Here is a 14,967-nt window from a genome sequence, read left to right as displayed (position 1 = left end):
GCTCATGGGAATGTTATATATGCTGCCTATCTCAGTCCTTTCTTTTTAAAAGCTTTGAGCCAGGAGCTATAAAAAATAATATGACCCAACACCCAATTGTAAAGAGCATAAATACAAATCATGTAGATTGCAAAATCTTGTATATATTGTATATTGTTTTGAAAGTATTTATACCGTATACAATTGTATTTATATTCCTTCCAAATAGAGTACTCTTAAGGATATTAGCGATCGTATTTATATTTCATTTGGTTCATACATACAATCAGCATTTTAAAAGACATTTTCATTTTATTATTAATTACAGAACACGATAATCATTATATCAAAATTCCCTTATTTTTGAATATTCTAAGTCGAAATGTTAAACGGGAGTAAAGATGTGATCACAAATAAATACCATAACTCGTGTTGAGGGCAGTTTTGTCTCATTGATTTCAGAATTCAGACATTGAAAGTTGAAACCGAAAACCGAGACCATCTTTTTAAACCAGGAACCAGGAATGGAGGAAATCTGCGAGAAGGGAATAAATAAAAATAAATTATAGAAAAATAAATCAAAATAAAGCAATGAGGCCGCGTGGGACCCTTTCTTGCTTTCAGTCATCGGAGAGAGAGTGAGAGAGTGAGAGAGTGAGTAGAGAGAGGGGGGAGACTAGAGAGGGAGGGTGATTTTAAAAAATAAAAATAAAAAGAAAAAGAAAAAGAAATAAAGGAAAGGTAATGAGGACTTCAACATCACGACAGGGAAAGGATCGTAAAAGACAGCTAGCAATGAATCAGGAGGCTTACCTAACAGAAGTAGTCACCGTATCCTTCTCTTCTCCTCATGTTCTTCCCCCCCCCCCCCCCCCTTATTAGGGTTTATTTCTCTCCTCTCTTACTCTTTCAAACTACTTTCGTCTTTCTTTCTTTCTCTTTCGCTCGCTGTTCCTTTACTCATTCTATGAGCTTTGTTTGAGTTCTCGTCGAACATTAGGGTTAGGAGTAGGATTTAGCTTTTGTTCTTGTACTTGTGTTTTGGTCCTTGCTTGATTCCCAGAGGTTTCATTGCGATTTTTCTGTAGTTGTCGCGGATACATTGCTTTATGTTGTTTCCTTGAGTTTTTCGCGGGAATTAGGATTTACATACAGGTTTGTGTTTGTTTTCTCTCTTCTCCGGGAAATCGTTTACTATATACATCTGTTTCTGTTCAGTGTTTCTCACTCTTCCGCCTTTGGATTTGAAAGAATTTCATCTCTTTTGTTCCCTTGGTGAAGAGTTGCATGCATTTTCTGCTGATATATTGGAGATTATTAAGGATTTTATGGTGCTCTGTTTCTCATTTTCTACTTCTGCTCATTTGATTTTGCAGGAATTGACTGAAGTCTCTACCATTCGCTGTCGAGTTTGTCATTTCCCTCTTTAATTCCACCAGAATTACTTAGTTAACTTTGCCACCCGCTCAACTTCTTTCTCGTTGGAATTCATCTTCTAGATCAGGACTTCTGAGTCTATCATACAAGCCTTCTAGAATTCCCAATGAGACCAGAAAGCGAATCCAATTTTTGAGCTAGTGCTTGACAAATTGCAGTCTAAACGTCTGCATTTCATTCCATTAGTGTGACAAACAAGCACTGTTACTCCAATTCAAACAAGCGAGAAACAGAGCCTGCAGGAATACCAGCAGATAGTCCATTTGATATTGAGGTTTGTTCCACTGAACTCTTACATCTTTTTCTTTTTATCTTCATTGAACTTTTCCTTGTTGGTCTCTTCAAATCCGTTACTCATTTCCTCAAATCAATGTGAATTATATTGAATATTGCGAAAAGTTAATGAGTCTGCGTTTAATGAGCACATTCTTTGTTACTTTTTTTACTTTTCAATTTGAACTTTCTTTTTTCTCACAAAAAAAATGCAACTTGTTCCTAAAATTTCTTCCACCAGTAATTCAACATTTTGCCATTTTTCTTGAAAGAATTTGAATTTTCTTACTTTGAAGGCCGAAATTACATTGGATTTGGTACCCTGTACTCCGGAGTGAGTGGTAATTTAGACGGTGAAAGTCTAATACGGACCTACAACATTGTCAATTACGATGGGAGGTCTGTCCCGGTCAGCCATTCCCATGGCTCCAGTTCTGTGATCATCACCGGTATAGGATTGGATGGTTAGGATCATTGCAGTGGATCCTTTGATTGTTTTTCTCTGGTCCACCTCAAGTGTTCTGTCTCACTCTCACTACTTCCCCTCCCACTAAAATGCGCTGTATACGTGGCCTACCGGCTCATTGATCAACCACCATCGTTGATAATGTGGGCTTTCTTCCCAGCGAGGCCATTAATGCATACTTCATCAAGTTTCACACTTGCTGCTGGCGTTTTGGGCCTTCTGGGTCACACGGATTGGACGTGATCATTGCTTAGTTGGGCCACGCCAGATACTTGTTCTCATCTTGCCTCAATCTACTAAACGCTCTTGAAGGAAATATATGTGGGCACATGGTTCGGATTTCGGACACGATCCCGCATTTGGTGGTTCCAGCTAATAGAGGTGGTGCAGGGGTAGAATTCAATTCGAATATTCAATAATGGTGTGATGATGATTTCCAGCCATTTTCCACCCTGTTGATATATTGGAATCCTGGGCTTCTAGCTGCAGTAAGATGGGATTGCCAATTTGTCATCGACATTCATCCATCCAAATTTGCCCCTAAATCTCTTTCTCTCTTTAGAGTCCACCTATGTTTCATGTGACACGTTACCAGATGTTGTAGGCGGGTTTTCTCAGTAGTTAAGCAAAAGGTATCGTGTTTCTTAGTTTATCTTTTTTCTCCGTTTTCCTTTTTTACTTTTTCTTTTCTTCTTTCCCCACCTTAACCTACCGGTGGGTGGGGCTTGAGATGGGAATGGAGTGCTTGCAGGGTGAGAGGTGGTGGGGTTGTGGGTGTTAGGAAATCAGCGCCTTACCTGTTGGTTAAATTTCGCTACAGAATACCAGAAATATATATTATTTGGAAAAAAAAAATATTGTTTTTGTAGAGCAATTGAAAATTATTTTAAGTGAGGCAGAGTCTTCATTGAATTATGTACAAAGTTGGGTCCCGCTTCTTATACCGATCCAGCGGCAGCGGAAGCTGTGTCACGTTAAAGAAGCTTGAGTCTTTTTTTTCCTGAAGAAACAATTCTTTCCAGTTCGAGATGTTGATCGGAATATGAAGCAAAAATGAGACGTTGATATTTGGGTGGGTGCTCTTCAACGCAGTAGATCTTCTTTTCATGTGGAACCTTAACCTTCGGTTGGAATTACCCGCGTAATCCGAGCACGCTATACTTTTTTTAAGCCCCTCTTTTGGTAAGGACGCGAACGTTATTGGGAAAGGAAAGAGTTGCCGGTTTTTGGGTTCATGCGTAGAAGAAAAAAGTAAATAGGAGCTAGCTAATTAAAGAAGAAAATCGTGATCTGTAAGATAACACCCCGCAAATATCCTTTTTTAAGGTAATGTAATTTGGTCAGTATAGAAATTCTTTTGGTAATCAACCAAAGAATAATATACCAACAAATAACCAAAAAACCTTAACAAGGTCAGTATAGAATAGAACTTCTATATATGTTCCCCATTTCTCTTACTTAATAAGTTCTATCAATCATCCACGTAGTAACAATAACATTAGAAGGTAGTTTTTTTTTTTTTTTTTTACTGCATTAAGATAGAAAATGAGAAAAAGCAAAAGGATAGCCCTATAGATAACATTGGTCTTATTGTGCTTTAGTGAAAGAGAAGATGATAGGACCAGCGGATGATTTGTTGGATATATGCGGAGATTTCTTCGACCAGATAGATGATCTGCTGGATTTTCCAACCGGAGAAATGGAAGGTGAAGTAATTGGAGGAGACTGCAATGCTTTCTGGACTGCCCCACCACCTGACACTTTGATGGGAGGACCAAACGCTGTTTTCTCCGGTAATAACGACAGCAGCAGATCAGAACTTGCTAATGAACTCTCTGTTCCGGTGAGTTGCCCCCGCCCCTTTTTTATTGGTTAGTCGCGTTACTGTTAATAAAATAATAAAAAACAACAGCTTTTCTAGTAAAATATCAAGGAGTTTCTATCTTGTTTTGTTTGTTCAGCACGTCTTCCATCGAATTCGTGATGAATGCCTTCTCTTCTTTGATCGGTTAATATTTGAGAATATATGTAACGTATACCGTAGGCTTTTTAAATATGCATGGGCCACTGATCCATTTGATTGGCACCCATAAGAAATACAAAAAAAAAGCCCATGGGCCTCATTATCTTGTACGTAATCCTTTCAAACTCACATCTGATCTCTGCTGCTTTTGATCTGTTTTTTCCTCAGTATGAAGATATTGCCCAACTGGAATGGTTGTCAAATTTCGTCGAGGACTCGTTCTCTGCCGGCAGCAGTATCACCATTGACAAAGATTCCTCCACCAATGATCAAAATTCTTACCAGTTCCAGACTTCCAGTCCTGTCTCAGTTCTTGAAAGCAGCAGCTCCAGTTCTGGCAGCGGAGGAAGGACCATGCCTCTCAGTCCCGAAACTATCGTCCCTGGCCGCGCCCGCAGCAAGCGCCCACGCCCTGCAACTTTCAACCCACGGCCTGTTATCCCCCTCATCTCTCCCACCTCCTCGGTAACCGATCCCTCCCCATCCTTCTCGGCCTCCGAATTAGCATCCGAGTTCGAAAATCATGCGGAGTCCCGTCCATGGAAGAAGGTACCGAGATCTGAAATGTTGGGTCAGAAGAAAAAGAAGTTATCGCCTGCGCCGGGTGCAAAGGAGCAATATGCTCCAGCACAACCGGTTGCCGTGAGGAAATGTCTGCACTGCGAGATAACGAAGACCCCGCAATGGAGAGCTGGTCCTATGGGCCCTAAGACTCTATGCAATGCATGCGGGGTCCGCTATAAGTCGGGCCGTCTCTTCCCAGAGTACAGGCCCGCGGCAAGCCCAACATTTGTCGCTTCATTACATTCCAATTCCCACAAGAAAGTTCTAGAGATGAGGACCCAGGCTGGCCAGAAGGCAGAGATGGCTGCCACCGGAACTCCCATTACAGATGCGACAGAGTTAATACCAAATAGCCATTTGCTTGATTACATATGAAGGAGGAACTTGAGATAGCCTAGTTGGAGTTTCTCTGTTCTTCCCTTTTGTTTTTGGGTCTTACTGTTTCATCATTTCTTGGTTCTTTTGTTATAATTTTGTACATAGGCGGGGGAAGGGGATAGGAGCAAACAGTTGACCATATTTTAGCTAGTAATGAGAAAGGAAAAGAAGAGGAGAACCTGGGGTAATGGAGGATTAGGATTAGGAATGTTAGCTATTGAAATTTATGTTCTTTGGTTTCTTTTTCCCTTTTTCTCCAATTCTTTTTTGCAATTCATTTTTTCTTAGGAAATTCTGAAGTGGATTTTGAATTTGATGTTCTATTTCTATGGTGTGTCATGTGCAATGGTGTCAGCGTGATGCTATGGTTTTTCCAAGTCTTACTCTTACATAAGAGAACGAATGAAGCGTTGATAATAAATAATAATAATAAGTGCATACAAAGGGTTTGGCTATAATATCAAAAAGACATGATACTAAAAAAAACTTATAACCAATCAGGTGGTGTTTATCAAAATTTATGAGATGCTTTGATACCATTTTTGATAAAATGGATTAATTGAATGTGATGGATACGTAGCAGCAGATGTAAGACCAATGATAACATCTCATGCCAGGTGAGAGATTAAATGATTGTGGGCCAATCATGATAACATCTCAGCAGTTTTACTTGTAAGTTGTAATATTGGACCAATCATGATACACCAGGTTGGTTTGATACAAACGAACCCCACAGTTTGATGTCTCCTATCATGATTGGACAATTTTAATGCGACTCTAAAGTTCCTTGCGAAATGAAGAAAAAGATGTATTCATGCTAGCTGGAAAAGAAAGGTTACCTCAGAGTGTTTAACTTTCAGGTAAACTTGAGTGAAACACCAACTTGATTCACTCTGGATCTCCTCTCCATAAACTTTTCTCACATCAACACTATTCCTCATGAATGACAAGGGAGATATTCCCAACGCAACCCAATTTGTGCGTAAGACTGTAGGAGATCCAAGCTCACTTTGATTACTCTTTACGGTGAATGGGCTAACAAACCTTGCATTTAATCAAAGTGGTATGGCTTCAGTCAATGCAAATTCATGCTCACACCATTCACAGCCTCTTGCAGCCTTTCATTGGGAATATCTCTTTATAAAATAAAAAACACACAAGTATGAAAATATTCTCAATACAAGGCTATAAAGGCTGTTGGGACGGATGTTGCACTAACTGAAGCCGATCTCTAGTCAAAGGGGGTAAAATTGAATTATCCCCCTCCTCAAATAAGTTGGTTGTTATTGGAAAACATGCATGGGGTTCCTGGTTCCTACCCCCTTACACATTGTAAAATTATCCTTCAGTGTTTAATGAATTTATCAGATAAGAAAATAGCTGTTTGATTGGTTATTAATTTGTATAGGTAACATATCTGTTCTTAAGGCTCAGTTTGGAAAGAGTATAAATACAAATATGTAGAGTGTAAAACCTTGCATTTTGTATGTATTTGCATTGTACATATTTGTATTTATACTCTTTCCAAACCAAGCCTACGTAAAAAGTACAAATACATGGTTTAGAAATGGTTTTACAATCTACATATTTATATTTTACTCTTCCCAAACTGAGCCTAAGGGTGAAAATTATTAAAATAATTTAATTTAAGATAATGTTTAATATATCAATATGATACGTTTTAATTGGAGCTTGGATAAATGCTTAAACAAGGGTACATTCCCAATACGTTTTAATTGGAGCTTGGATAAATGCTTAGACAAGGGTACATTCCCAATATAGAATTTTGAAAAATTTACATTACATGGATGGGCTATTGGAATGGGCCTAGACAAATTTTAACAAATTCTCAATCCCAAGCCTAGTCAAGTTAGATCGGGCTCGGGAGTGACTAGGTCTCGATTTTGGGCCTCTACTGGTCTTAAAATGGATCAACCTGCCCGAGATACATCCATCCTAGTCTTCACTCTTATGTATCAAATCACATATCACATGGGGTGGGAGTGTGTTTCTAATATTTTTCTCCACATGGCACTTCTCCTGCAGCAATAGGTCAAAGGTGTAAAGCACATGCGGAGTGATGAGCAGTGTTTGCGCATTCCGATGGGCTTAAGTTTTGGGTCTCAAAGAGTCCAAACTTATAATTGATTCAGTTATTCTAGTTAGTCAGTTAAATCATATAGGTCTTAAGGGAAGATCGATGGAGATGTTCCCAATGACACGGTTTCAAGTGATGTGACATGTGAGGTGGGTGTTAGGAGTAAATCCAGATTCAAGGAAATGCTGCAACTATGATGTTGAACTTGAATTCCTCATTACCTTTCCTTTATTCCATCTCCGCATTTTGTTGATTCCTCCTACAAACGTACTTTTTCCATTGGAGGCTTCTTAAGCTCTATGGGAGCATTTGGTTGAGTATCACTCATTACCTTCGACTTTGAGTGCTTGTTCCACATCACTTCTTGCGTTTTTGTGTCATTTCTGACTATTTTCCGCTGCTTGATCTTCTTGCACACCTTCTAACCCAAACATAACAGCTCTAGCATTGAACACCGTGAAAAAAGATGAACACTTAATTCATACTAACCCAAACATATTTCGTTCCTTGAGCTGTGTTTGGTTGCAAACTTGCAATGTAAATAAATTTGCATTGATGCAAAACTATGGCAGTGCAAATGGATTGATTGTAAATTATGACCTAATTTTGTTTCAAATTTTAGTTTATTTTGTTTGATTGCAGTAAAAATGAAGTAAATTAAGATATGAAGTAGAATAAGGTAAAATTCAAAACAAAATTAAACAGTAATTTGCATTCTCATGCATTTGTACCAGTACAAATAAAATTGCATTGCAACTAAACACAGCCTTGATTGCAGTACAATTTTATTTACAACTAGTACTAATGCATAAGAGTGCAAATGAAAAAAATGCAATTTCTCATTTAATTTTGTTTTTGGGTTTTACTTTATTCTGCTTCATATCTTAATTTACTTCATTTGTACTACAATCAAACAACATAAGCTAAAATTTGAAACAAAATAGGTCATAATTTACACTCAAATCATTTGTACTACTATAATTTTGCACCAGTAAAAATTTATTTGCATTGCAATCAAACACAGCCTAACTGTCAAATGCCAATACCCCACCTTGTATTGAATTATCTACAAGTGGGACCCAGTATCATAAATAGAGGTGTCAATTGGACTGGATTTGGTCCAATCCGATTCGGTCCAATATGAATCCATTACAAATGAACCAGGTTCAATCCAATCCAATGTCTTGTTGTCTATCCAATCCGTCCAAATTGATTTTGGACTGGATGGGGTCCAATCTAAAACCCATCCATTAACACCCTTAGTCATAAAGTGGCAGGCAGGCCAATACAAGGGTGGGTCATGGGGTTGTGTGGTCCCAGTTCATTCTTATATCATATAGAATGAACAGTGCTCCCACGCACTAGCATTTGCCTATTTTAATTAGAAATGACATGAGAAATGGTCTTTTTTTTATATATAATCACATGGAAAAGATTGTAAAGTGAAATTATTTGGCAACAATGAAAGAAACATGTGGCAACCTTTTTCATCCACGAAACCTAATTGGCAGTTGCCACATGGAAAATCAGCTTCTTCACCAGAAAACCTAGACATACGTTTATGGATAAAGTATCTTCTAGTCAGATTGGTAAATAAGCCAATAAGCCAAGAAAGTTCCACATGGCAATGTAGTTAACAGGATTAATGGACTTAGATATCCTACCCACAAACTCTTTTCACAACCACCCATATGACACTATAAGCCTGCATTGGAATGACAAGGGAACATGTTCCCTGTCTTGTGGGTAAGGGATGTGGAAAAAGTTTGTGCAAGCAAAAAGAATATTTTTCCCCTGACAACCTCTTTTTCACCATAGAAAAAAAAAAAAGAAAAACAAATACCTTAGATAATCCGTTGAGGAGTTGATAGAATAGCTCTATTCCCCTCCAAGCTTTTGTAGCTAGGTCTGTCTCATTATAACGCCTCTTTACATGGAATATTTTACAACTAGCAAAATGCTTTTGTAGATCCATACTACATCTCTATACATCTTTTGCACCCAGTTATATGTACTAGTAATAATATATATCCATGAAATCTACAATGACTAAAGCATCAAAAAAAAAAAAAAAAAAATCTTGAAAACCCAAAATAAGTGCCTCCCATTCAGCATCCAAGGCTTGTTTTACTAGGATTTTCAGACCTGCTGTTGCAACTACTTTGTTACTCCCTGGCATTAAAACATACAAACCAGTTGCCCGATTCAATGAGGACATGAATGAATCATTAGTCTATAAGTAGAACCGAGTTTCTTCTATTTGTGGAATACTCTGCATTTTCCTTGTGATATTTTCATGCAATATCACATTGCTTGCACCCCATATTAGTCTTGGTGCAATCACAATTCTTTGAAAGAAAACATTTTCTACACTTTTGACAAAGTACAAGGAAGATTTTTGTACCAGTTATGAATGTATATATATGCATTGAGTTTGCAAGGAAACTTTGTACATGGAATGTCACCTGTAATCCAGCCCAAACTACCCTTGCGAAAGGGCGAGAGAAAAATAAATGATGGGTTGTTTCAGCAGTATCGTTGCATATAATGCAAGATTGTTCCTCTTCCTTTAGAAACTTTAATTTATCTCAAGTGAGGCAAACTTCCACAAAAATATTCACAATTGTGCTTGAAGGGAAAACTGAAGAGTAAGTAGAAGCTATTTATCCCATGATCCATCTGAAGTCTGAACAAAACAAAATTTTTTACCTTTGTTATAGTGGAGTTGTGAGTAGTAGAATCTGACCTTTGTGGATATCCTCCATAAAAATGATCCTAAAATAAAATAATTTGACTTCCATCTTCGGTTTTGCCAAATGAAGTCAAATTTTAGAAATTTTTCTATTTTAACCATTTGCCTCCAGTAAGGTGAGCGTCCAGAGTTTAGAGTTTGATTAAAAAGGGATCAATGTCTTAGGTGTTTCGCTTTTACTACTTGATCCCATAATCTATTTGGCTCATTTAAGAGCCTCCAAACCTATTTTGCAAATAAGGCTTGATTCATTTGAAATAATCTACTAAAACCCAATCCCCCCTTTTTCTTAGTGCGGCATAGCTTTTCCCTGCTAAGGGCATGTATAGCTTTCTTCTTACTGCTCCCTTTCCACCAGAAAACCTTTTGTACTTTTTCCATCCGAGCTGTGATATTTTTAGGTAGAATCATAGATGACACTGTATACACTAGTAACACTTGCGCAACATCTTTGATCATTGTTGTTCAACCTAGGATAGCATAGAAGCTTTTCGTGCTTCAATTTGTCTAATAGTTCCCTATAAGCTTGATACTTCTCCCTATCAATCCACAACCTTGATCCCATGTATTTATCGGTTTCATATCAAACAACTAAAGTATGAATTCCCTTTTCCTTCGGTTTATGTTTCAACTAAAGAGGATGGAGCTCTTTTGGTTATTTACTCTCTCCCCTGAGAGTAGCCCAAATTTATTAATCACATGTTTTAAGACATATTACGTTTCAATATCTGCCTTTCTCACCTTGTCTTATGCCATTTTCAAGCTGAAACAAGTTATTCAAAACTCCATTTACTTTATTAATACCCGGGAGATGTGATGCAACATTCTACCAATTTGCACCATTGTTCTGGGAAACCCACCCGTATTACTCAAAACTTATAAAAGGAAGCTTCTATTCAACCTATCATGGCCATTTGACATGTTCATCTCTATTGCTACCTATCCACTCCTTTTTTCTATTCTTCTTCATCTTCCCTATCAGCTCTCAAGCTATAATGACATTATCTATGCTTTGCCCTCCCTTGATGAAATTGAAAGTTGATTGGTTTTCTACCACTCGATATTTCAATTTGTCTTGCAATTCGAAAAATAAGCACCTGAACACTATCATGTATAAAACATTATAAAACTAATAGGTCAAAAATGGCTAATATTTTCAACATTTTGTTTCTTTGGAATATGCACCAAATTTGTGCAATTTATCCCCCATGGTAAACTGTGTGTCATATAGAAATCTGTTGGTTGGGCTCCCTTCCCACGTGGAGGGCTCACAAAATAAAAAAAATAAAAAAAAGAGGGGGGAGTTGGAAGTCGAAGAGGCTCATAAAGGCAGGCCCGTGTGTCTTTGCATGGGAAAAGACATTAATGAGGAACAAAACTTGCTCGGCAAGTTCAGTGAATTGAACCGTTCGGTGAAGCCTACCACCGAAAACAGAGAGAGAGAGAGTGGGAAAGAAGAAGTGAAGTTTTTGGGTTTTCATGGGTGAATAACACAAACTTGCATAGTGATCCTTTCTCCAATCGTCTTGGGATTTTTGTATGCAGTCGATGGCGCCTCAAGCTGTGGTGGGTGTCAAATCCGACCAAAGATAAAAAGTCTTGCTCGAAGTGAATAATTTGTATATAGTGATGAGCAAGGTCGTCTCCATGAGGATTGGGTGGATTTATTTCCAAGTATACGAAGTAGGGGGTTGTTGAATTAACGAAAATAAGATGAAATAAAAGAAAATAACAGAAAGCAATGATCAAATCGATGGGAGATTGCTTCCGGTTGAAGGGACAAGTTCAGCTTTGATTCTTATCATTGATTCTCGATGCAAAGATAAATTCATATGATTACGAATAAATTGGTTATAGCCATTAACAAGCTCTAACAACCAGCCTCTACTCGTATTATTCGACAACCAAAACAAGTTCTTTGATTGCTTCTCTTATTAATAGACTGTCCTAAACAAACTCTTAAGATTTAATCTATTAATAGCATTAAGAGGGGAGAGACCCAATTCTGGTCAGTGATCTCACAAGCTCGGACCGTTTAAACCAGATCATATATTTTCCTAACATAGATCGAAAATTTTTTTGCAATCAATTTATGTTAGTTGCCACCATGATTAAACCTACCAATCATATACGAAATTGGAGGTTCAATCAGCCATAGATTATTCTCATTGAATGAGCAAGGGGCCCTTCTTGCTTAATCAATAAGAGTAATCTTAACAGGAAATCGCAGAAAACATATGAATACCCATAAACAATGAACTAAAATAAAATTAATTAGATCTCACAATGTTATAGAACCAAAGCTTCCCTAACCCTTCAACCAGAAAATAAAACCTTACAGATACTTCATGATGAAATCGCAACTTCCAAATGAGAGGGGACGAACTCTGCTTCTTCCTCCTTGGTTGTTGATTGCTCTCTCTCAAGGTTGAAGCTCTCTTGAAGGATTTGATGGTGCCTTGGGTGCTAGTCCGCCCCCTTTATATAGACTTAGGAGGGAGTTGTCTCTTGCTCCTCTAAGGAGTTCTTTCTTCATTGGGAGTTTAGTTCTCTAATAGATAATGCTTAGATTAGATCTAATCTACTCCTATCTCTTAACTGGTAATCTTAATCTCTCTTATCTTTCTAGAAATACAACAGAAAGTTGAATCTGATAGGACTCTTTGATGATTCTTATTCTTGCATGCTAAATTCGTATTGGGCTTCCTCAACGATTTGGGCCACTGCAAGGCTTCTCTGTAAGCTAGGCTTCTGCTGTGAATTGGATTAGACTTAGGGCTCGATTTTGACCTCGACGCAGTCCGAATCTATCAAAACCCAAAACATGAAAGTTGTATAGTTTTTTCTTATCTTTCCAATGCATCTTGAATCATCTCAACCGGAATCCGGATGAGAGAGTTATGCCCAGATTACCGCACGGAGCCAAAACTATGCAAAATTACCCGATTAGCCTTATTTTTTACCTAACGCCTTCTTTCGTGCCCTAAATCGAAATACAAGAATAGTGAGTCCAATTAGGTACTAAACAAGTGTAAAAGACTGAATATTAAGGGATAAAAATATGATAATTTTTATTGTCATCAAGCTACATATCTACTAGTTTGATTTGTTTGGTGAGATTTATTTTTGTCTCTGAGTTATTTGGTGATATGTGATGAAATCCACCTTTGGGTGAGTAATTAATGCTGATAGCCTCTAGATTTACTACTAGAGAAGAACTTTGATGTATCCCATTGATTTATTAGTGGAAGTTTTAAGTGGCTAGTTGCCCGTGGTTTTTCCCTTCGTTTTAAAGGGTTTTCCACGTTAAAATCTTGTGTCTTCTATTTGTGGATTGTGTTCTTACTATTGCATATAATTTTTCTACTTGGTTGATATTGTTTGGCTTGCATGTCCATTTAATTGCACAAAGAGGAAAACAAAATTATTTTTTTTCGTTCAAACATATATATTTTGCTATTTGACTATTGTGAGATAGTAGGTTTTACTCAACAAGTGGTATCAGAGCTACGGTTATTTTGAGAAATTTCTTGTGCTAATTAAATGGAGGACTCGAACAGTAACAACAGTGGCACTATGATCAGGCTCACTGATTCAAACTATTCAATATGGAAGTCTAGAATGATGGATTTGCTCTGTTGTTATGACTATGAAGACACTATGTTAGGTGATGAAGGCAAGCCCGAGGGTATGTCTGGTAAAGACTGGGAAAAACTAAATAGAAAGGTAGTTGGAAAGATCAGGCAATGGGTGGATAATACTGTGTATCAGCATGTTGCCAATGAGACTAACGCCCATAAGGTGTGAACTATTCTGCAAAAGTTATATTAGAAAAGAAATTATCAGAATAAAGTTTCTCTTTTCAATAAGCTTATGTGTTTGCAATATCAGGATGGAACTTCTGTTTCTGAGCAATTGAATGTCTTTCAAGGTATATTGAACCAGTTGGCTGCTATGGAGGTAAAGTTAGATGAAGAGATTCATGCTATGTGTTTGATTAGCTCTTTGCCTGACAGTTGGGATACTCTTGTGGTTTCCCTTGTAAGCTCTTCTCCAAATGGTGTACCCACTTTGAAAATGATGAAGGAGAGCATGCTGAATGAAGAGAACAAAAGAAACCACGGGTTAACAACGTAGAGTCAAGTTCTAGTTACTGAAAGGCAAGGGAGAAGCAAAAGTAGAACTCCAAAGAATCGTGATAGCAATGACAGGTCTCGAGGAAGATCCAAGTCAAGGAAAGAGATTAAGTGTTATCATTGTGGCAGGCCAGGACATAAGAAATTCCAAGGCAAAGTACTTAAGAGGGAACAAAAGAAAGAAAATGGCGAAAAAAAGAAAGAAGAAGCCAATACTGTAGCAGCTACAGTTAGTGATGATGTTTGTATTATATGCGATGGTGGCAGTGTCAATCTCACATGTCAGGATTCACAATGGGTTGTTGACTCCAGTGCTTCGTATAATGTCACTTCTCGTCGTGATTTTTTTTCTTCATATTCTAGTGGTCAGTTTGGTCATGTGAAGATGGGGAATGATGGAGAGTGCAAAATTGTCGGTATAGGAGATGTATGCCTGAACACAAATACTGCTTGCAAATTGCTCTTGGCCTTAATTTGATTTTCACTAGGATGCTTGATGATGACGGCTATCATAACTACTTTGGTGAAGGAAAATGGAAGCTCACTAAAGGGTCTTTGGTGGTAGCTCGGGGAAACAAGTGCAGTTCTCTCTATGTGACAGAGGCTAAATCTTGTGGGGGAGAGGTAAATGCAATTGAAGACTCTTCTATTGAACTTTGGCATATACGGTTGAGTCACTTGAGTCAGAATGATTTGCGGATTCTTTCAAAGAAGCATAATGTTCCATGTTTGAATTTTTCTGACTTGAACTCATGCTCTCATTGCTTGGTAGGTAACAACACAGAATCACATTTAAAATTTTCTCTCCTTCTAGAAGAGCAAATGTTCTAGATTTGGTCCATACTGATGTTTGCTCTATGG

General features: G+C 37.8%; 1 protein-coding gene across 1 annotated transcript; it reads left to right on the top strand.

Annotated features, from left to right (window-relative positions):
* Window positions 1-795: 795 nt before the first annotated feature.
* LOC104602611 (GATA transcription factor 8-like) lies at window positions 796-5,443 on the top strand. The gene is made up of 4 exons (XM_010266364.3): window positions 796-1,134; window positions 1,356-1,690; window positions 3,757-3,998; window positions 4,347-5,443. The coding sequence occupies exons 3-4, from the start codon at window positions 3,768-3,770 to the stop codon at window positions 5,115-5,117; spliced, it is 1,002 nt and encodes a 333-aa protein (XP_010264666.1). The 5' UTR covers window positions 796-1,134; window positions 1,356-1,690; window positions 3,757-3,767; the 3' UTR covers window positions 5,118-5,443.
* Window positions 5,444-14,967: the final 9,524 nt, after the last annotated feature.

Source organism: Nelumbo nucifera, chromosome 2 (assembly GCF_055504915.1).
Source record: "Nelumbo nucifera cultivar China Antique chromosome 2, China Antique-T2T, whole genome shotgun sequence".
Classification (NCBI taxonomy): domain Eukaryota; kingdom Viridiplantae; phylum Streptophyta; class Magnoliopsida; order Proteales; family Nelumbonaceae; genus Nelumbo; species Nelumbo nucifera.
Note: the sequence above shows the minus strand (reverse complement) of the source record. Positions and strands in the feature narration are given on the sequence as shown.

Bases quoted from the DNA above. Each gene is read 5' to 3' on its own strand.
- LOC104602611 (XM_010266364.3), top strand. From the start codon at position 3,768: ATGATAGGACCAGCGGATGATTTGTTGGATATATGCGGAGATTTCTTC. The intron at 3,999-4,346 runs GTGAGTTGCCCC...TTTTTTCCTCAG, and splicing joins CTAATGAACTCTCTGTTCCG to TATGAAGATATTGCCCAACT.